This window comes from Narcine bancroftii, chromosome 5, assembly GCF_036971445.1.
Source record: "Narcine bancroftii isolate sNarBan1 chromosome 5, sNarBan1.hap1, whole genome shotgun sequence".
Lineage (NCBI taxonomy): Eukaryota > Metazoa > Chordata > Chondrichthyes > Torpediniformes > Narcinidae > Narcine > Narcine bancroftii.
The window spans coordinates 230012973-230034088 of NC_091473.1; the positions used below are offsets into that span (position 1 = coordinate 230012973).

At 41.6% G+C, this 21116-nt stretch overlaps 2 protein-coding genes across 12 annotated transcripts in view; one reads left to right on the forward strand and one right to left on the reverse strand.

Annotated features, from left to right (window-relative positions):
• Positions 1–12077, reverse strand: part of tmem183a (transmembrane protein 183A) — a 28224-nt gene extending 16147 nt beyond the window's left edge. The window contains exons 1-4 of one of the 2 annotated variants that reach the window (XM_069941642.1): positions 11827–12077; positions 10224–10313; positions 5991–6158; positions 4506–4662 (exon numbers count right to left, since the gene is read on the reverse strand). In XM_069941642.1, coding sequence (XP_069797743.1) covers positions 4506–4662; positions 5991–6158; positions 10224–10313; positions 11827–12073 — 662 coding nt within the window. In that variant the 5' untranslated portion in view covers positions 12074–12077. The remainder of the gene's footprint in view (positions 1–4505; positions 4663–5990; positions 6159–10223; positions 10314–11826) is intronic. The other variant, XM_069941641.1, reaches the window with a different exon arrangement.
• The window catches only part of ppfia4 (PTPRF interacting protein alpha 4), a 460378-nt gene continuing 439835 nt past the window's right edge, over positions 574–21116 (forward strand). For 9 of the 10 annotated variants that reach the window (XM_069941629.1, XM_069941638.1, XM_069941632.1 and 6 more), the window contains exon 1: positions 16286–16738. In XM_069941629.1, coding sequence (XP_069797730.1) covers positions 16499–16738 — 240 coding nt within the window. In that variant the 5' untranslated portion in view covers positions 16286–16498. Of the gene's footprint in view, positions 781–16285; positions 16739–21116 lie in introns of those variants that run through there. The other variant, XM_069941636.1, reaches the window with a different exon arrangement.

A 21116-nucleotide genomic window follows, 5' to 3' on the forward strand; every position in this document is an offset into this window, starting at 1 on the left:
AAGAAGAGAGGAGAACCGACACCGACCCACAGGCAAGAGGTAATAAATAGGTGGTGTTGGAACCAAGGGGTTAAGTAATCATGGAAAATATGCCTATGTACTATTCATTATGTATTCATTAATCCATTACTATGTAACAATTTACTATTTACTTCAATTATACTGTTTTAAGGGAAATATTAATGCAATTAAGTAATAGCCACAGTATGTAGAAAAGTTGGCTGATTATAGTATGTGTAGAATTTGCTGCCTCCAAATACAAAGAGAGAAAATACTTTCTTCCCCAAGGTTACACTAAAACAACAGAATGTTCTGGCCTTGGAGATTAAGACGGGAGGGCTACACCATAGATAATTGCAGAGCAGGAAATTGCTTGGGATAAATCTTGGGCAGGGAGCCTATCAAAGAAAGCCAACTTTTGTTCAGTGTAATAATGTTGATCTATATAAACAGAAGAGACTGGACAGGAGGAGTCAGTCTTGGGGAGTAGCTCACCGAGCAGGTGACCTATGAACTAACGACTGAACCAGAGCTCTTAAGCTTTATTCTTGTGCTATGTAATAAACTGATTGTGAAACCGAATACCTTCTCCTATCACTTAATTCAACGAGCACACTGGACCCAGACGACACATAGACCAAATTGAGGGGAGGGTAAAGCCAGAGTCCGACAATTTGGTGACCCCGACGTGATGAAGATAGAGAAGTGACAGAAGAGAAAGAGATGAAACAACGGTCGATTGTGGTGTGGTGATAACAAGTGGCCATTCAACAAAAGGAGGTAAGCAGACGGCTGTTTAAACAAAGTTCTGCTATTGGCAATGATAAAATTGTGTGTTGTCACCACTCTGCAAAAGTCCTAGTAGAAGTCAATGAATAAAGCTTAGAGAAAACAGGGGTTAGAGTCCCCTGGAGAAAAATCCGGGAGTAAGGGTCCCCTGGAGAAAAATCCGGGAGTAAGGGTCCCCTGGAGAAAAATCCGGGGGTAAGGGTCCCCTGGAGAAAAATCCGGGGGTAAGGGTCCCCTGGAGAAAAATCCGGGGGTAAGGGTCCCCTGGAGAAAAATCCGGGGGTAAGGGTCCCCTGGAGAAAAATCCGGGGGTAAGGGTCCCCTGGAGAAAAATCCGGGGGTAAGGGTCCCCTGGAGAAAAATCCGGGGGTAAGGGTCCCCTGGAGAAAAATCCGGGGGTAAGGGTCCCCTGGAGAAAAATCCGGGGGTAAGGGTCCCCTGGAGAAAACCCGGGGGTAAGGGTCCCCTGGAGAATACCCGGGGGTTAGGGTCCCCTGGAGAATACCCGGGGGTTAGGGTCCCCTGGAGAATACCCGGGGGTTAGGGTCCCCTGGAGAATACCCGGGGGTTAGGGTCCCCTGGAGAATACCCGGGGGTTAGGGTCCCCTGGAGAATACCCGGGGGTTAGGGTCCCCTGGAGAATACCCGGGGGTTAGGGTCCCCTGGAGAATACCCGGGGGTTAGGGTCCCCTGGAGAATACCCGGGGGTTAGGGTCCCCTGGAGAATACCCGGGGGTTAGGGTCCCCTGGAGAATACCCGGGGGTTAGGGTCCCCTGGAGAATACCCGGGGGTTAGGGTCCCCTGGAGAATACCCGGGGGTTAGGGTCCCCTGGAGAATACCCGGGGGTTAGGGTCCCCTGGAGAATACCCGGGGGTTAGGGTCCCCTGGAGAATACCCGGGGGTTAGGGTCCCCTGGAGAATACCCGGGGGTTAGGGTCCCCTGGAGAATACCCGGGGGTTAGGGTCCCCTGGAGAATACCCGGGGGTTAGGGTCCCCTGGAGAATACCCGGGGGTTAGGGTCCCCTGGAGAATACCCGGGGGTTAGGGTCCCCTGGAGAATACCCGGGGGTTAGGGTCCCCTGGAGAATACCCGGGGGTTAGGGTCCCCTGGAGAATACCCGGGGGTTAGGGTCCCCTGGAGAATACCCGGGGGTTAGGGTCCCCTGGAGAATACCCGGGGGTTAGGGTCCCCTGGAGAATACCCGGGGGTTAGGGTCCCCTGGAGAATACCCGGGGGTTAGGGTCCCCTGGAGAATACCCGGGGGTTAGGGTCCCCTGGAGAATACCCGGGGGTTAGGGTCCCCTGGAGAATACCCGGGGGTTAGGGTCCCCTGGAGAATACCCGGGGGTTAGGGTCCCCTGGAGAATACCCGGGGGTTAGGGTCCCCTGGAGAATACCCGGGGGTTAGGGTCCCCTGGAGAATACCCGGGGGTTAGGGTCCCCTGGAGAATACCCGGGGGTTAGGGTCCCCTGGAGAATACCCGGGGGTTAGGGTCCCCTGGAGAATACCCGGGGGTTAGGGTCCCCTGGAGAATACCCGGGGGTTAGGGTCCCCTGGAGAATACCCGGGGGTTAGGGTCCCCTGGAGAATACCCGGGGGTTAGGGTCCCCTGGAGAATACCCGGGGGGTTAGTGTCCCCTGGAGAATACCCGGGGGTTAGAGTCCCCTGGAGAAAAATGGGGGTTAGAGTCCCCCTAGAGGAATAGGGGTTAGATTCCCCTTGTAGAGACATAGACATAAAAGTTAAAGTTCTTCGCCATTTAGTTAACATACTGTATAAGAGTTATTTTTTTGAGTATTGTATGAGTTATTTGTTTGAGTATTGTATAAGAGTTATTTGTTTGAGTATTGTATAAGAGTTATTTGTTTGAGTATTGTATAAGAGTTATTTGTTTGAGTATTGTATAAGAGTTATTAGTTTGAGTATTGTATAAGAGTTATTTGTTTGAGTATTGTATAAGAGTTATTTGTTTGAGTATTGTATAAGAGTTATTTGTTTGAGTATTGTATAAGAGTTATTTGTTTGAGTATTGTATAAGAGTTATTTGTTTGAGTATTGTATAAGAGTTATTTGTTTGAGTATTGTGCTGAGTTTTCCTTTTGTGTTTATAACGAAGTGTGAAGGTTCAAGGTAGGTTGACGTGTGGCGAAATTCTACCAGGTGAGAGACTCATTGAATTACGAGGTCTGAAGGGAAAAAGATAGGAACAAAAGATGGAAGGAGAATTTGGGGATGAATTTCAGGAGTATGGGGGATGTGAATGGATTCCTCCATCTGTGAACCAGCAGTGGGAAAAAAACAAGGAGTCAATTGGTGGGAGGACTGCGAAAGGGGGAGGAAGGAAAGATTATGAAACAGTATGATAAGATATGGAGGAAGTGGGGGGAAGAGAGGATTACAGGCTAACAGACAAGAGGTCACATAGGTGATCATGGGAGGGTGTAAGATTAAAAAAAAAGTTGAGGTGAAAGGATGAGAGGGTAGTTCTCTGGAGAGGGAAAGGGTGGGGAGCTGGAGGAAAGGAGATAGGGGATAGAAAGAGAGAGACTCATGGGTTTTACGGGAACTGGAGGTCTGTGTTAATGCGGTCTAGTTGGAGAGTGCCCAGGTGGAATTTTAGGTGTTCTTCCTCCAATTTACAGGTACCCTCAGTTTGGCACTGCACAAGGACATGGATAGACATATGGATGTGGGAATGGTGTGTGGAATTTAAATGGTTGGCCACTGAGAAGTCCGTGTTATTGCATTGGACAGAAAGAAGGTGTTCAATTAGACAGTCTGCATCCAGTCCCTCCGACATGGAGGACTCAACTTGACGACTGGATGCAGTGGATGACTCCTGCCAATTCACAAGTGAAATGTGGTTTCACTTGGAAGCAACGTCCCCTCTAATTTTTAGTAGTCTGTCCTTAAAAATCGTGTGATGTGCAATTTTTTTTCCTGTGACAAAAGAATGTGCGCACTGTATGCTTGTGTAAATGTAAACTTGAAATTGTTTCAAAATAATTTTAGCATAGCCCATCTGTAACTAACCTTTTGTGTGCACAGCTGAGAGTGCTTAGAAGGACTATTTGGACCCCCATATGAATTAAGATGGGTGGCCTCAGGGATTTTGAATGCATGAAGAACATCAAAGTAATTCAGTTCATGACAAAAGAATATAAACAACTGTTTTAAAGGTAGGATAATTGGTTTAAATAATTTGTGACTGAATTGAATCAGGATTTGAAATTTGCCTTGGATAAACTATTCACAAAGATCATTTGCTTCCAAGGACAATCATAAAAGAGTTGTGGTATCAAGGGTGCAAAAAGAAAGTGTAAAGATCATGATAATACCTTCAGTTTTGCCATAAATCAATCCAAAGAAATTAGGGCTTATCATCTTGTCCCTCACCCGAAGCCAAAACAAAAGGTGAATGAGGGAACCTGGGGAAATGATAGAGTGCAGGGACTGGCATTTACTCCAACTGCACTTTGATTGCAACCCAAATCACTAAAGTATGATTTTCAAACATGAACTGAAGGAGATAATGTTCAGTTGAACTTGTACATTTCTTGGCCTGCAGTGACTGGTTAAGCTCACTATGTGTGCACACTTCATTTGCCAAAATGGATCCCTAATACATCTATAATAAATTTTATCTTCAGGATCAGCACTTCTAAGCTGGCAATAATTCACAGATAAAACAAGTATTCATAGAAACTCACCTCTTGTATAATCTGGTCCAAAAAGCAGCTGTACAGGTAACAGCCCAAGCATTTTTACAAATTAGAGCAAACTTAACAACATCTTCAGGACGTATGTAAGATGCTAGAAATAACCAAATATCTATTGGGTACTGCTGTCCACAGTCTTCTGCATCCTCTATTGTAAAAGGGAGAAAGAGAGCCAATTTTAGCAAGTATAATAAGCCACAATTAATAAAATTCATTCTGTCCTGGATTACAAAGTTGCTGTTCTGATAACCAATCACAAAATTACCAATTGTGACTGTTAGTAGGATACTTTGCATCACATCAAAAATCACTCCCATTCATTTACATTTTTCTGAAGTACACAAGAAATTCAAGCTTGACACTGGAATTGTAGGCCAAATAGAATGGATGGAAAATCTACTTTATGCACTTTATTAGTACCTTCAAATTCCTGGGAATCTATATATTAGAAGTCCTCTCCTGGAGTCAGCACACTGAGCCAACCATGAAGACACATCAATAAATATACTTTCTAAGAAGTCTGAGATTTGGCACGTTGTCGAATACTCGAACAAACATCTACAGCTCCACTGTGGAAAGTATACAGCCTGGTTTGGTAATTCAAGTACCTAGGAATGCAGAAGGCTTCAGAAGACAGCAAACATAGCCAGGTCCATCAAGGGCTCCGACTTCCCCTCCAGCAGCCAACAAAGGACCCTTATCGCTAGGGTCAAAACCTCTTCTCAATGTTACCTTCAGGTAGAAGTTATACAAGCCTCAAGATCAGCACCACCAGATCAACGACACTTTCTTTCCAACTTGAATTTCTGCCAGTTTTCATTACCATGGACTGCTCTGACACCAAAAAAGGACCGTCTCCACTATTGTAATGCTACTTTCCTTTCTTGCACCATGACAACAACAGTGAATATTTCTCATCTTTTGTACTTATTATCTCTTTTCAATTTAATATATGGTATTGCAGTTTAAGTAGCTGACTGCTGCAAGCAAGAATTTTGGATCAAATGTACATTGTACAATGCATATAGCAATAAACTGATTTCTCATTATTTTTTAAAATATCAAAGATACAGATAAGGTACAAGAATGAAATATTAGAATCGTACAATTAATCAAAAGTATAACTGTACTTTTGTATTTTCCCATTTTATTAGGAGAAGAAAAAATGCAAAATAATAGTATATAAATAAAAAGTTTGCCCCATATATTAATCCATTTCATCATTACTCAAAGAATGCTGAATGCAAGATTGACTCAACAGGAAGATGACCAATTCCAATTTTCAATTATAAAATTCACACAATGTACAAAATACCCTAAAGGTTTTCGATGATGGTCAAATTGACAACTCATTTTGAACAGTAACAGACCACATGCACCACAATTTAAAGTGGCCAAAGAAATTGTACTGTGATTACAAATCATGCAAAGGGTTCTTAAGAGATATTCATTTTCTATTTTAGAGGCAAGCCTTACCTTGTTCTCTTTTACTTTTCCTTTTCCTCGAAACCTTCAACTCATTTGAGTGGCCATCAGCATCTACTTCATCACTGCTGTCACAATCCAAATGGTCCACAGTGACAGAGGAAAGAGCTTCTTCTGTTACAGGGATTTGAGATGCCTCCAAACCACACAGCAACTTTACTAAGACAAAATAGGAAGTTAAAGTTAGTGGTTTGCATATCTACGGCATTCTAATTCCAAGGGAGTATTATGTATTTCTTAGTAATGAGATATTTAAAAAAAAAAATTAAGTGATAGAACCAAAGTTTCAGGAGTCTGTAAAGAAAATGCTAAATACAACTTCAAAGTTAAGTAAACAAATATCCACCTTGTATATATCAAGTTCAATCTGAAGAGCACAAAACTGAGCTCCATTCCATACAACTCCAGAAAAATGTTAACTGCATTTGATAATGAGAGGTAATGAAAGGAAACCGAAGAATGCAAATAAAATAGATAGCAATCATTGATCCTTGACCCTCACACTTATTCCAACAGCTGAAGAGATTCAGATCGGTGGGTGCATCGTTTCACTAATCTTACATCATGCAAATCAAGGGGCTTGTAGAATTATAATTTATCAGTTACAATTAGTTTCTTTATTTTCTTACATGCATCTTTGTTCTGAGATCATACACGCATATGCGATCTTCCCAGTAGAAATTCTGTTCATCTATGAGACTAGATCCAATAGCCTTTATTTCAGACATGCATCTGAGCTTTGTACCACATTGACAATGGAAGAATTGCCATAATCAATATTACAAAAAGAGTTCGATAATCAAGGGAAAGGATGTTTTACATACCAGTCTATGCCATATAACTACAGTAAAACTCCTGGTATCCAGCAGCTATTTTCCAGTTGCTTGAGACTTACAATACCTAACTAAAACTCTTTCATTAAGAATAAACAGTTTAAAAGACAAAAATACAATACTGTACTTACACTGAACAAACTTCGCTTGCACGAATATATGAACCTTAAACATTTTACTTTATTTTCAGTCATTCTTTGAAAACATTTAACCACCACTGCATCTGCAGGTTCCTTCACGGAGCCACCCGAAAATGAACAATAGCATTATAGATAATTAAACCCACTCCCAAGTTTACAGATAAAGCCTCTGACCGGGGCAACTCTTAATAAGAGGAACAAGGAGACACTTCAAGAGAGTCACCCCAACAGTGAACGTCATCAACTAGTCCTTCATTGTTGGCGATGTCATTGCTGCTTCACACTACTTTATAGTTCAGAGAACATTTATAATTTTAAAAGTGTGAATTTTTTTCATATTATTTTATTCTTATTTATTTTAATTTTGAAAATGAACTTGCCTTATTTCTTTTGCTGGTTGCTTGAATTCTGGATACCAGGGGTTTTACTGCACTCAAGTCATCATCCCATGAATTCTTAAATCAAGAGGTCACCTCCACAACAGCACTGGAAGCAATTTTTTGGTTCAAGAATTATCCCTAATAATGTTCAAAGTATTGCAAGTAGCCTGATGCTAGAGCTACAGGTGCATTGGCAGAAATTGTTTACATTTCTACATTCTCCAATACTGATGGATGAAAACAGTGTTGTCAATGAGATCAGTGGGGGCTAGCAATGGACAATAGCTATTCCTCCTGTTGTATGCCCAGACGGTACCTTTGGTCACCACCAAACCACAAAGATTGTCTGGAAAGTGCTGCTATTTCAAACAAACGCATTCTAACTAAGTTTTTCATCAGAGGAGTACATCACACATTTTAATACACAAAATTGCTGGTTAAACTTGTTAGGTCATGTAGCAACGACATAACCAACGTTTTGGGCCTGAGCCCTTCGTCAAGGTATGTGCAAAAAGCAGACAGGGACCTGAAGTACAGGCCCACAGGCAAGAGGGCATGAGAAAAATAAAGTCTGGAAAGTGATATCTCTGAATGGAGAGGAAAGGGGGTGGGGATCTGGAGGAGACAGAAGGATAGGGAAAGAGAGAGAGACAGGGGTCTAATGTAAATTGGAGAAGTTAATGTTAATGCCATCTGGTTGGACAGTGCCCAGACGGAACATTACATGTAGTTCTGACACGTAGATCTCAATTTGTAATGGAAATTGCAATAGTCAGTGTTGTTCTGCAGGGATTGATTTTGGGATATCTTGTATAGCATGATTAATAACTTTCCAAAAAAGTTCAGTGTTATGGAAAACTGCACTGTTCAAAGCATTATTACAATGTACTTTCATGTAATAAATTCCAATCCAGTAATTATTTATTCTTTTATCTAGCACTCTTCTGCAAACATGTACATAAAATATTTAAAAGGGATATACAAAACTGAAAAATGACAAAGATCTTTATTGGCAATAAGTGAACATTGTTTATTTACTAAAATATTTCTCTAATGTAGTTTGTACTTCTTTAGTCTTTTTTCATCATGCAAATCTTTATATTATTAAGAGACAATTTTATCTTGGCTACTCGAGTCAAAGAGGCATGGGGCGGAAGAGCAGAGGGGAGTGGGGTCCTCCGTCTCAATTAAGGGATCAGCTCTTTGGGGCAGGATGATAAAATCACCCGGCGGCGTATAAAGATCGCCACCTCTGACCTCAGCTGCATGGTCTATCTGCTGACTCGGAGCCCGCGGATGGGATAGGGTGTGAAGATGACTGAGCCAAGAAGCATGTCTGCGAGGTTCGCTGCGAGGTGGTGGCACAAATGTGAAGGGGTGGAGGGTGATCTACCAAGTGGAAAAAGCAAAGACTTCACTTAATTTGGACGTCATGCTCAACAGGCACATGGGCTGAAAGGCCTCTTCCTTTCTTGTCCTCTTTCATGTACTGCAAGTACAGGTTGCTTCTTCTTAGGTTATGAGTTGGCAAGTTCCTCCATCAGGAAGGAGGTACAGGAGTCTGAAGACAACATCCAATGGTACAAAAACAGTTTCTTCCCATCTGCCGTTGGATTTCTGAATGGACATTGAACCACAGACACCAGCCTTTTCTTCTTTTTGCACTTATTTATTTATTTTTTTAAAGTGTAATTTATAGCAATATTTGCACCTGTAATGCTGCCCCAAAACAATGAATTTTGTTACATATTCATGACAATAAATTCAAATTCTGAAGTTTTGTTAGAAAAAAGTGAAGAGGGAATGGTCATCTGGTACATAGTACAGTATTCAGAACTTAATGGAATGGAAACTCGAATAGTCAGCAATTTTTTTGGGGAGGAAATAAATAAATAAAATTGAATGGATAGGGCTGGGCGGATAGACCCAGCAGGGGAGTGCATCGACTTCATTGGACATACGCAGGTTCACCAGCTGAACTGGCAATGAGCACACATTCTTTTTCTTGTCACCAAGGCGAGTTGGGTTGTGCCAAGACACTTGTGTAGAGGTAAGTCGAGTTCTGCCGAGGACCTGACTGGGACGCTTGCGTGGAGATGAGTCAAGTTGTGCAGAGGGCTCTTCTGGGACATTTGCATGGGCGTGTTTGGTAGTCAGTGCGAGGAAAGTGGTAGAGTGCGTCTAGGGCATGATCAGGACACTCAAGTCGGAGCCAGCGGGATGGGGATAGGATGTGGAGGGGGAAGTTTCAATAAAATTCCGTTGGAAATGAAATGATGGCACCAGGACGAAGAGCCAGTTGATCCTGCTCGCCGCTGAGACTTTTTGCCCCAACTGTCTTCCTATCCCTGCTTGGAATGTTTTTATTTTTATTAGTATTAGGTATATTAGTAAGGCTTTATATTTAATCTTGGTGTAGGGATTAATTATGATGGCAGCATGGTAAGTGCAACACTGTTACATCACCAGTGACCAGGGTTCGAATTTAAATTTTGTAAGTTAAAGTGAACTTTACATAATTGAAGACTACAATACTGATTGTTTTTCAGATTACATTATGCACTATCTTTTGTCTTTTAAATGGTGCATTCTTAATGCAGGTGTTTAGTTAGACATTGAAGAGTAAGTTTCAACTAGGTAAATTCATAGGTGCCAGATCATGGGGATTTTACTGTATACTCATTCAGCTTAGCTGGAAAGTGAGACATTAAATGGATAAAACAATGAAACAGAATTAAAATGCATGTAGAATAACATTAAACAGAAGATGGAATTGTAACAAACAGCACCGCAAAGCCTGGTAGGAAACCTACGACTATGCATCAGAAAGTTTAATCAATTTGAAATGTGAAAAATAATTCTAAAGCAGACCTTCTTTTTGAATTGCATTTGCTACAGCTTTCTTTACTCTACCAGTCTTCACAATAGCTGGGTCAGAATCGGCATAATCTGCCACGGTAACTGAAAAGTAAAACAGTGAAACATTTAATAAAACTCAGTTTTGTAAAGTAAGAAAAAAATAAACATATACTTCTTTGCTGTCACCACAGTTGAACATTTTTAAATTCTACCAGAAACTCTCATTTCAGCTTTCTATGAAGAATACCTGAAGTTATCAGAACCAAATCTTAATTGTTTTTCATGCACTACATTACACTAGATTTGGAAATTTTGATTTACCCATTCTTTTCATACAGCATCTTCAGAAAGATAAAGTTACTGCTGCATAATTTTACTAAGTTAACCTGCTCCAGATAGAACAGTGACTCCAGTGAAAATTAATTGGAATTCTAGAGCTGAAAATTGCAATGCTAGCTTTCAATAACGTGCCTCATTTTTTTTCTTAATTAAAAAAAATACATCCCCCATTTAAAATGTTATCCATTAAGCCCCATAGGTGCCAGATCATGGGGATTTTACTGTATAGTCATTCAGTTTAGCTAGAAAGTGAGACATTAAGTGAGAAAGATAATTAAGATAAAAACAAACTGACAGAGTAAATGAACAAAATAACTTAAATGTAGGCAGAACAGCTGGTAGTTGTCTGACAGCTCCAGTAACCCAGCTTCAATCCTGATCCCCAACACTTCAATGGGTTTGAAATGTGGGCTACCCCAGGTGCTTTATCTTCCTCCCCGTCCCAACGATGGGCAGGTTGTTAGATCGTTTGGCTCGCTTGTGTAGGGGAGTGAGAGAATACATAACGAATCAATTTGGAATGATTAAAACAGCAGTGTTCAAACTTTTTCTTTCCACCTTAAGCAATCCCTCATTAATCACAGAACACTTATGGCATAGGGACTACTTAAAGGGGTATGCGAATCAGTTACAGGGGAAATTGCAGAGAATGAAATTGGTCTGTGAATCAGCAAACTCATTGAACTAAGATGACTTCATTTGTTGTCATAAGGGAAATACATGAACATCTGGAATGCCTCATTCATTCACAAGGATGGAAAGGCTGAACATCTTCCGTGACGGCGCAACTTTCACAAAACACCATCCATCCACCTGTGTAAATATTAAACCTCATTTCTTATCAATGAATACAAACTTTATTTTACTACGAGCCACAGAAACTGCTTAATGGGTTGGGAGGGAAGAAAAGGCCATTGACCAAAAAAAAAAATCCATGAACTTTCTGATTCATGGAAACCGGGAGGAACGTCGACCCCCCCCCCCCACCCCACACGATACGGCCCATTGGGGACCAGGACACGGCTCCAGCCAGAATCCCTCTCGGCGGACGTGGCGTTGAAAAGGAATGTTTTGTTATTTAGCCTTCAATTCCAAAAGATGTTCATCAGGAATTGTCCAGACGCAGTCCCGCTCACAGGACACAATCTGAACCGTCCAACTTCGCGTGAACTGACTCGCTCAGGGGGGGCTCAGCTCCCAGACCGACAGCGACAAGAGGGGACCAACCATCCCGGGCGAGGCGGCGATGGGAAGTTGGGCTGCCGGACGCTTTTACCTGCCTCAGAAGAGATGTTCCCCCGGTATTTCAGCCGTTTTCTGTTCCCTTTCTTTGGCATTGCGGCGGAGGCGACAACACGGAGCCAAAACGCATTAACGAGAGCCCTTCCATGTTGCAAGGCCAACAGGAAAAGCGAGAAGGGAGGAGAAAATGATTCCGTGAGTGAAAGGCAACCCTCCGGGATCTTCAGCCATATTGGAAGTGAAGCTCCCATCATCCCCAGCGCCCGAGGCAGAGCGCGCATGCGCAGGAAACGAGCGTGGCGGGTTGGAAACGTTCAGCAGGTCAGGCAGCATCTGTGGAATGAAAAACCTGAAGGTCGAAGGTCTTGGTTGGCATTTAAAGTTCCCAGTTTGGGCATGTTATAGATAGAGAATTTGGGTTAAAAAGGGTTTAAGTTAAAATGTGATGATTAGTCCTAAAAGGGGGCTAACCACTGGAGTTTAGCTGGAAAATGTTACAACAGACTTGCAACAGATTTAACTCCAGAGAGACATGCAGGAGCCAAGGATTGATAAAGAGTGAGAAACAGAATTTGGTGTGAGCAGAGGTCATGAATGATCGTGGTGTGCGTGACTAACAGTAATCAGGATGATTCTGCAAAAACTAACCAATTAAAGCAGTGTAGTGGAGATGCCGAAGCACGAGCAAATTGTATAAAAAACAACGCACTGTATGTATCGGGGCTTGACTTGGCGAGAAGCCGGTTGAGTCCAACTCTGCAGACTTGTGAATAAAGCTTGTCGTGTCACCGATCTTAAAGAGACTCATTTGTGAGAATTTGTGTTTCTGACAGGCATATATGGATTTTAAAATGTACTAATCAAAGGAGGAAAAACCCAACAGCCAACTCCAACCCACCAATTTTCCCCTGCAACCGTGTCTGCCTGTCCCGCATCGGACTTGTCAGCCACAAACGAGCCTGCAGCAGACGTGGACGTTACCCCTCCATAAATCTTCGTCCGCGAAGCCAAGCCAAAGAAAAGAAAGAATCAAATTTACAGTGGTTGAGGAGATTGGCCATGTCACCAAAGACTTGAAATCTTTACAGGGGGGTGGGGGGAGCATTCAGGTACGGAGATGCCAGAGAGTTGTTTGCTCAGCAGGTGCCATCAGTCTTCACTCCACCAAGCTCATCTACAAGCCTCTATCCTCGAGGACCCGAGACTATGCCCTCTTCGCACCGCTAACATCAGGAAGGGGCCTGAAGACGGGCACCCCACTCCACAAGGACCGCTTCTTCCTCTAAGCCAGTGATTCCCAACCTTTTACTTTCCACTCACCTACCACTTTAAGTATTCCCTGTGCCATAAGTGTTCTGTGATGAGTAAGGGATTGCTCAAGGGGGTAGGTGAGTGGGAAGGGAAGTTTGAGAATCACTGCTCTAGATCCAATTATTGCTGAAATATTTTGCTTGAGAAAAATTGTCATTGGCCCATTTCCTTTGGAGTTATGAAACTGTACAATAACGAATCAATTTGGAATGATTAAAACAGTGGTTTTCAAACTTTTTCTTTCCACCCACAAACCACCTTAAGCAATCCCTTATTAATCACAGAACACTTATGGCAATTGTGCTCCTCTAAAATTTCAAGCAGATAGCCTTGCTCTCCTCAACTTTCTGAGTAATGAGGAGATGTTGTTGGGTATAGGATAGGTCATCCGTAATATGCATTCCAAGAAATTTTGTGCTCTCTACTCTCTCCTCGATGGAGGCATTTATGTGTAGTGGTGAAGGGGTCATCCTGGGAGAAGAGAATGAGTCAGATTGGCCAAAACTCATTAGAATTTGGAGAAAGAGGGATACAAGAGTTTGCCAGGTTATATGCTGAGGGGCTGTTTTCTTTGGACCAGGCAATGTGGTCTCAGGGTAAGGAATTTTTAACTTAAAGAGGGAAGAAAGTGTGTTTATTCAGAAAGCTGTAAATCTTTGGAATTCTCTGTGAGCGTACAGTGAATTTTCAGTGTTTCAGTATATTTAATGTCAATACTGTCGATTCTTTGATAGTAAGAGACATGATGATTGGATTTTAAAACGGATTCTGAAATAGAATATAATAATGTGTTATAATGTTGAATGAAGCCATTCAGCTGATCGAAATTTGCTAGTTCTGAGAAGAGCAAACCTATTGGACTCCTCTCCCTACTTTTTCCTGTTGCTCTTCAAGTTATTATTGTTACTTTAATGAAATAAAATTAATAAAATTATGAGAGGCATTAAATGTGTAGCTATTCAGAATGTTTTTCCCTGGTTAATAAATGTCATGTACTAGAGGACAAACATTTTAGGGGAGGGAGGGGTGTTATATATGAATTGTGGAAGAACACATGGCCTCTCTGGAACACTGTGGATTGCAGAGAGACATGTGACCTCTGTGTCTGAAACTTGTTTGGAAGTTGTATCACCTGCTAATCAAGGTTGGACTCTGTTCCCCCATTAGTGCACACCTCACTGTTGGCTCATTTAAATGACTCAGTGTCATCATTGACCATGCTCAGAACATATAAAACATCAATGTATAGCACAGTTCTTTCTCTCTCCCTCTTGGTCCAAGTACCCGACGTTGCACCATGCCAAGCTGCTACTGTGGAAATCGCTGGAGGAGTCATGGGTAAGGTGCGCATTATATTTAAGTTGAACCATAGTGTTGTGTTGGATCATTGCTTGAAGAGAGCTGAACCCTTCTTGGTATAGGGAATCAGGACTATGTTTGAAAGTCCCTGTCTGTGGTGTGTACACATGTGGGAGCATGTAGAAGATAGATGGCCACTGGTATTGGAGTCCAACCTAGGTTTGATGTGAATGTCTCTGTGGTTATTTAGTAGTAGAGTAATTAAGTATCATTTGATGCCTCCCCCTGTTTGTCTCCTGTGTGTTCAATAAAGTGACCTTTAATTGTAACTCTCGTGTCCAGACTCATCTGTTAACCCACCGAACCTGATACCTTTCCAAACACAACAAGGGGTTGGGGGAATTGGAAGGGAAATGTGCAGGGCAATTTCTTTTCCACATTTAGTGGAAGGTGTCTGGAATAGGCTGCCAGGAGTAGTGATGGAAGCAGATACTATTATAATAGTAGGGGTTAGAGGTATGTACATCATATGCAAACAGCTTGGGCATCATATTTGGCACAGACCATGGATGAAGATGGGGTAGTTTAAATGGAAACCAGAGAAGTCTGATTTTTGAACTGGTTTCTGTTTTTAACCCCCCCCCCCACACATCTTTGTTCTCCTTTTCTCTCTCTCTCTCTCTCTTTCTTCCATTTTCCATCTGTCTCCTTTCACAGAGGCAAAATCAATTCTCACATTTCCTCTTATCATATCTAATTAAAACATTTTCTTTCTTGGTCTGCACTCCTCTCTCCCCCATTTTCTCTCTTAATCTCTCTTTAATTAAATTGCCAGTTTGCTTTTTGCTTATACCTCAAAGAAGGGCTCAGGCCCCAGACATTGCAAGATCAACTTGAGTTTCTACAGGATTTACTGTGTGTTTTTACTCTGTTCTCAAGTACCCATCCAATTCCCTTTTGAAGGTACTGGTTGATGGGCTTGACAGCAACCACTTTCTGTCATTCATATCAAATATTAACATTTGGCCCTCTGATTCTGCTAATGGAAATAACTTCCCTCTCTTTGCCCGATCAAAGCCAGGTGTGATTTGCACACGTTGATCGAATTTCTGTTTCCAGCAAAGGCTGAGGAAAATTCGTCTCCCACCCTTCATCCTCTACAGAAGATGTATTAAGAGCACCCTGTGCAACTGCATTGTCACCTGGTTTGGAAGCGGTACCACCTCGGATCTCAAGACCCTGGAGAGGGTAGTGAAGTCAGCAGAAAAGATCACTGGGGGCTCCTTTCCTACCATGAAGGACATCTACAACACTCTGTTCGGGCGAAAGGCAATAAACATTGTGAAGGACTCCACACACCCCTCATATATACTGTTCTCCCTTCTGCACTTGGGCCCTTCTATCCAGATTGCGCAAATCCCCCCCCCCCAAGCCATCCCTGAATTTCCTGAACAGACGTGGACGGGATACAGTGGACTTTTACTGTATATGTCTGAATATTTTAATGTGTTTAACTTTTTATGTAAATATGGTCCTGGAGAAATGTTATCTCGCCTTTACCGTGCAATGGTACGAACGATAAATAAAGGTGCCTTGACTTGAATCATGGGCAAATTTACATTTGGGGGGGGGAATAAAGAAGACAGCCACAAATACTATTTAACTGGTTTGATTCAATTTATGTGTTGTTTAACCCTATTGATGTCATGCTTCCAGTTGGCAAGCCAACTTCAGCCCTCCAAATCAATGTTCATTCACTTGTCTTGGGGAGAAGTGTTTGACCTGCGCAGAAGACGGGGCTGGTGACGCACCCGGGGAGTGGGGATCAGCGAGGGCGCAGGCGCGTGGGCAGAGGCTGGGCGCAGGCGCAGTGAGCCGTTGGTGCCGGCAGCAGAGTGGAGGAGCGCGGGTCCCGGTGACCGGAGTGACTGGGGGTGGGAGAAGCGGCCTTGCGGATAACGGGGGAGGCGGGGAGAAGCGGCCTTGCGGATAACGGGGGAGGGGAGGATGAATTCACGTCGAGACCCCCTCCCCTGGGTTTGTGATCCTGTCCATTGAACCGAGTCCCCTTCTTGGTTTCCGAGCGGCTCCGGAGGATGATGTGCGAGGTGATGCCCACCATCAGCGAGGATACCCTCAGCCAGAGGGGCTCGCAGAACGGATCGGAGGACGCCAACTTCGAGCAGCTGATGGTGAACATGCTGGACGAGCGGGACAAGTTGATGGAGACCCTGCGGGAGACGCAGGAAACTTTGTCCGTCGCTCAGGAGCGGATGCAAGAGGTCGCTCACGAAAGGGATCTGCTGCAGCGCCAGCTGAATTCGGCTCTGCCCCAGGTAATGGCACCGGGTCTGCCTCTCCACGCGAATGGAATAAAGCGCACACACTTGGCCCGCTTCAGCCCTGGGACACAAAGCGGAGTTATCCGCTTCGCCGGGGATGCTCGCTCGGATCGGAAGGGAACTCCAGTCATTTATCAGAATTTATTGCCTCGCTATTTTGCGGCAAACTTGCCTATGAATCCCATGACAAAATAAATAGCATAAGGGGAGGGGGCTAAAAGACCAAGTAAGGGTCTGTCTACGGCTCATTTTCCACTCCGAGCTATTAATCTGCAATTATATAAGTGGTCTGGTGTTGCACCCATTGCTGCTCAATCTTGTCTCATAATTTGGGTGTTGATTGATCTTTAAAGCAGTGGTTACTTTTTTAAGATTTATTTTGCTCAATGGAATGCGGTTTCTGGGTTAATGATGCAAGTGATCCCGATTCCTCCCCCCCCCCCTCTCTCTGAAAGGGAATTTAACGAGGTTTCAATGAATGTTGCACCTGCGCTCAGGTAAATGGATGAGGGGCTGAGACGTAAAGGTGATTGAAGGTGTTAAATACCTGGCTGAGATCATGCTTGAACGCCACCACCAGGGGGCGGAATCTTGCAACCAGAACGGATTTATTTCAGATTACGAATAACTGGTTTACTTGCAATTAATTTTTGTATATACTGTGCAGAATATATTTTAACCTGTGGATTTTTTAAAATAAAAAAAAAACCTCTTCGTTGCGAAGTGATTACTGCATTTGTGATTCCAAAGTAATCCAGGACCATCCTATTGATCAAACTGCAGTGTCATTTTTGTATCTAATCTTGAAACCTTTTCTGTGCAATTGCAGACGGTAATGGAACCTAGTATCTCGTATTCAGATTATTTTAATCTGGGTTCAGTCTGATCGTGATTTTTGTATTTCTGAATAATTTATTTTTCAATGTTTATTGAAAGCAAAATTAATTTTAATGTTGCGTTGGAGTAGCATATTTACAACGAATTCCTGATAATAGAGCAGCAGCCCGTACAACTGCTGTGAAAACTTGCAATAAAATTGAAGTACTTTCACAATATATGCAGTCAAGAAAAAAAAATTGTTGGGGGCTGTCAGTGATTATATAACAAATTTCTGATATGTGGAAGCAATATGCTGCATCCTAAAGTCTATTATTGGTGGGTACTTTTTATCCCCCCTTTAATTTTTGTCTTTGTAATGGACGTTTTATGTTTTCACTGAACTCTTTTGGGGATGAGTATAAATGAAAAGTATACTGAAACTCTTATAACCTCAAAATGTTTAGAAAGCAGAACATGATTTCTCCAAATGACAATACCTCTTAAATAATATAGGCTATTATGAAATGAATAAAGTCATAAAAGGCTAAATTGACTCCGTATGAATGGGCAAGTGGGAATGGATAATGTGTCCTAAAGAAAATGAAAATAATTGGGAAGAGAAGTAAAGATCTGGAGGACGATGAATGACCTCACTAATCAACGGTTCCTCCTTCATAAACAAATCAAAGATTATAAAAGTAACTCAGAGTCCCCACAGTATTTGAAAATTGGAATTCAAAGTTATAAACTGACCAGACTGGGCTCTGTGACACAGCAAAAGGTAAATAGGTCAGTGACATCGAAGACAGGCAGGATTTTGATGGAATGCTCTTGTTGCTTGAGGCCTGAAGACTAAAAATATTTGTCTTTCGTGACAAAGAAAGTTTGGTGACTATTTGACTACAAGACTTGAGACATGTCTCTAGGTTACTAGATATATACAACAGTAGGTGGTAGTTAATGTGGAACAAACTTTGCTCATCCAGCTAAACAAATGAGTACAAAATTGTATCTGGGAAAAGAATCTCAGGGTTGTATATGATGTCATGTATGTACTCTGACAATAAATCTGGTATGTAAAGCAAAAGAGGTGCTCCAACTACAGGATTAGATATTGAAGAAAATCAAACATAATTTCAAATTTTTTTTGTATTGTTTGATCTGGAGACTTGATGCATGTGGCAGACAGTTCTGCATCAAGATTTCAGTGCAACTACAATTATATTGTTAATTGTGAACTTGTCTAATTTGAAAATGTTTGTTGCATCTAATTGCTTAAAAATTTCAAGTGTTAGAAAATGTTTGGATTTGGGGATATGAGGGAAGATTGAACTGCCATTTTGTCTATTTAATTTTTTATCTTTACAATTTTAAACCATATTTGTGGCTGTGATATACAAAATTAGAATGTTCTTTCAAAAATTTAAAAAGTAAATGGGTACAAATTTAAAATGCACTACAAAGCTAATTGGAATAGTTATGAGATTTGACTTGCGTATAAGATAATTGTGTATTGCAGGCAGAAGTGATGCCATTTCAAGAATTTGGCAGAGGAAATGATAAACAAAATCTTTAATTCCATTATATTAATTGTAAAGTAATACATATGCTACAAAATAGGAACATAATTCTGCTTTTGGAAGTACCTAGTTTTGACTACAATACAGTAGTTTGGATCGCTATGAAGTGAAGCTATTGGATGATAATCTCATATAAAGGAAATGTAGCAATGTTGCATGTTAGTTTATTTTTAATTGTTAAAATTATCCTGAGTTTTGATTTCATATTTTTAGTACCAGGAAAGGATATCGATAAAAGGAAAATAAGACAATTGTTAAAATAATATAATTGAAGTATTCTGAGTGCTTAACAGGATAGATGATGTTTCTTCTTACTGGGATGGGTAGAATAGCCTTCTTGAAGTGTTAAAATAAGGTTTTGGGTATTTAGAGCAGAGGTAAGAAGAAATTTCTTCACCTAGGGGTTGGTAAATCATTAGAATTATTTTAAATCCTACAAGGCTCTGTTCAAGCATTTTCAAATGGGTTAGTGCAGAAAATTGAGGTAAACGATAAGCCCTGATCTTACTGAATGGTGGAACAGCACAATGGCTAACTCATTCTATATCTGATAAATTAAATAATACTAAAGTGTGTTCATCATATGGCACAGAATATCACGTGGCAAACACATAGGAATCCTTGTTTTCCACACTCTCACAAAGTGAGTTGCTTAGTAAATCAAATCTTGGTGGAAGAATGTGATTGTGTTAATGGCGCAGCATTATTTAGATGTAAACCAGCCAGAAAATTAACAGGATTGGGGTTTTTATAATCATTCATCTACCAATCTTGCTGGTTGATTTGTACTACATAGATTTGTTTTGAATTTAGCTTCTTTGAATAGCCAGGAAATCATTGTTTGTCAGTTTCTTCTCGTGATGTCATTTAGCTCCTTGTTCAGACTGGAGTAGCCATTAAAATACAATTAGATGAACAAGGTAAGGATATCTTATTTCAAGGAAGTTCAAGTTGAACAGATTTGTGTTGATCAAAGGAAATGATGCAGTTTTGGTTATTTACTATCAGCATAATTACTGCAAAGAAGTAAAATTAAACTTCTAATACACTGAAGATCACCTGATGTTGCATTGATCTGAGTTTCCATCTTGACGTCCAACCATTGACTATTCCAGGCGAAATTGCAGGTTAAGGAAGTTTGTAAACACTAAGCTCTAGATTTACCATCCTAAATCTCCACCTTTCTTTTCCTCCATTAAGATGCCGCATAAAATCTAACTGATACAATCACAAAGAAGGCTTGCCAACAGCTATACTTTGTGGGGTGTCTGAAGAGGTTTGGCATGTCACCGAAGACTCTCGTAAACTTCTACAGGTGAACCATGGAGAGCATTCTGGCTGGTTGCATCATTGCCTGATATGGAGCTGCCAGCTCTCAGGACAATACTAAACTCCGGAGTGTGGTTAACTTGGCCTGCAACATGAGGTGGAGTCTTAAAAAAGCAACCTCTATCCTCAAAAACCCCCACCACCCAGGCCATGCCCTCTTCACTCTGCTACCATCAGGTAAAAGGTACAGGAGCCTAAAGACGAGCACTCAGCAGCGCAAGGACAGCTTCTTCCCCGCTGCCATCAGATTCCTGAATGATCAATGAATCAAAGACACTGCCTTATTTTTCGTGCACTATTATTTTTTGTAGTAGTCGTAAGATGGTTACAATGTATATGTTTGCACTCTGACGTTGCTGCAAAACACCGAATTTCATGACTTGTTCATGTCAATACATCATGATTCTGATGAAGACTTTGATCATTTGTCTTCCCAAATTTAGTTTGTAAACTTCTGTAAATTACTTCGTTTTTAATTTTTTTATTTATATTTTATCAAAATGAAGGATGCATAATCTATCGTTAAGATTCAAGCCTTTGGTGACCAATCTGAACCTCCAAAGTCGAAAACAATTAAAACAAAATGCTCTGTAGACTTTAATAAATTATCTTGACATTCCTCAACCTCGTGACCTGTAGGGATC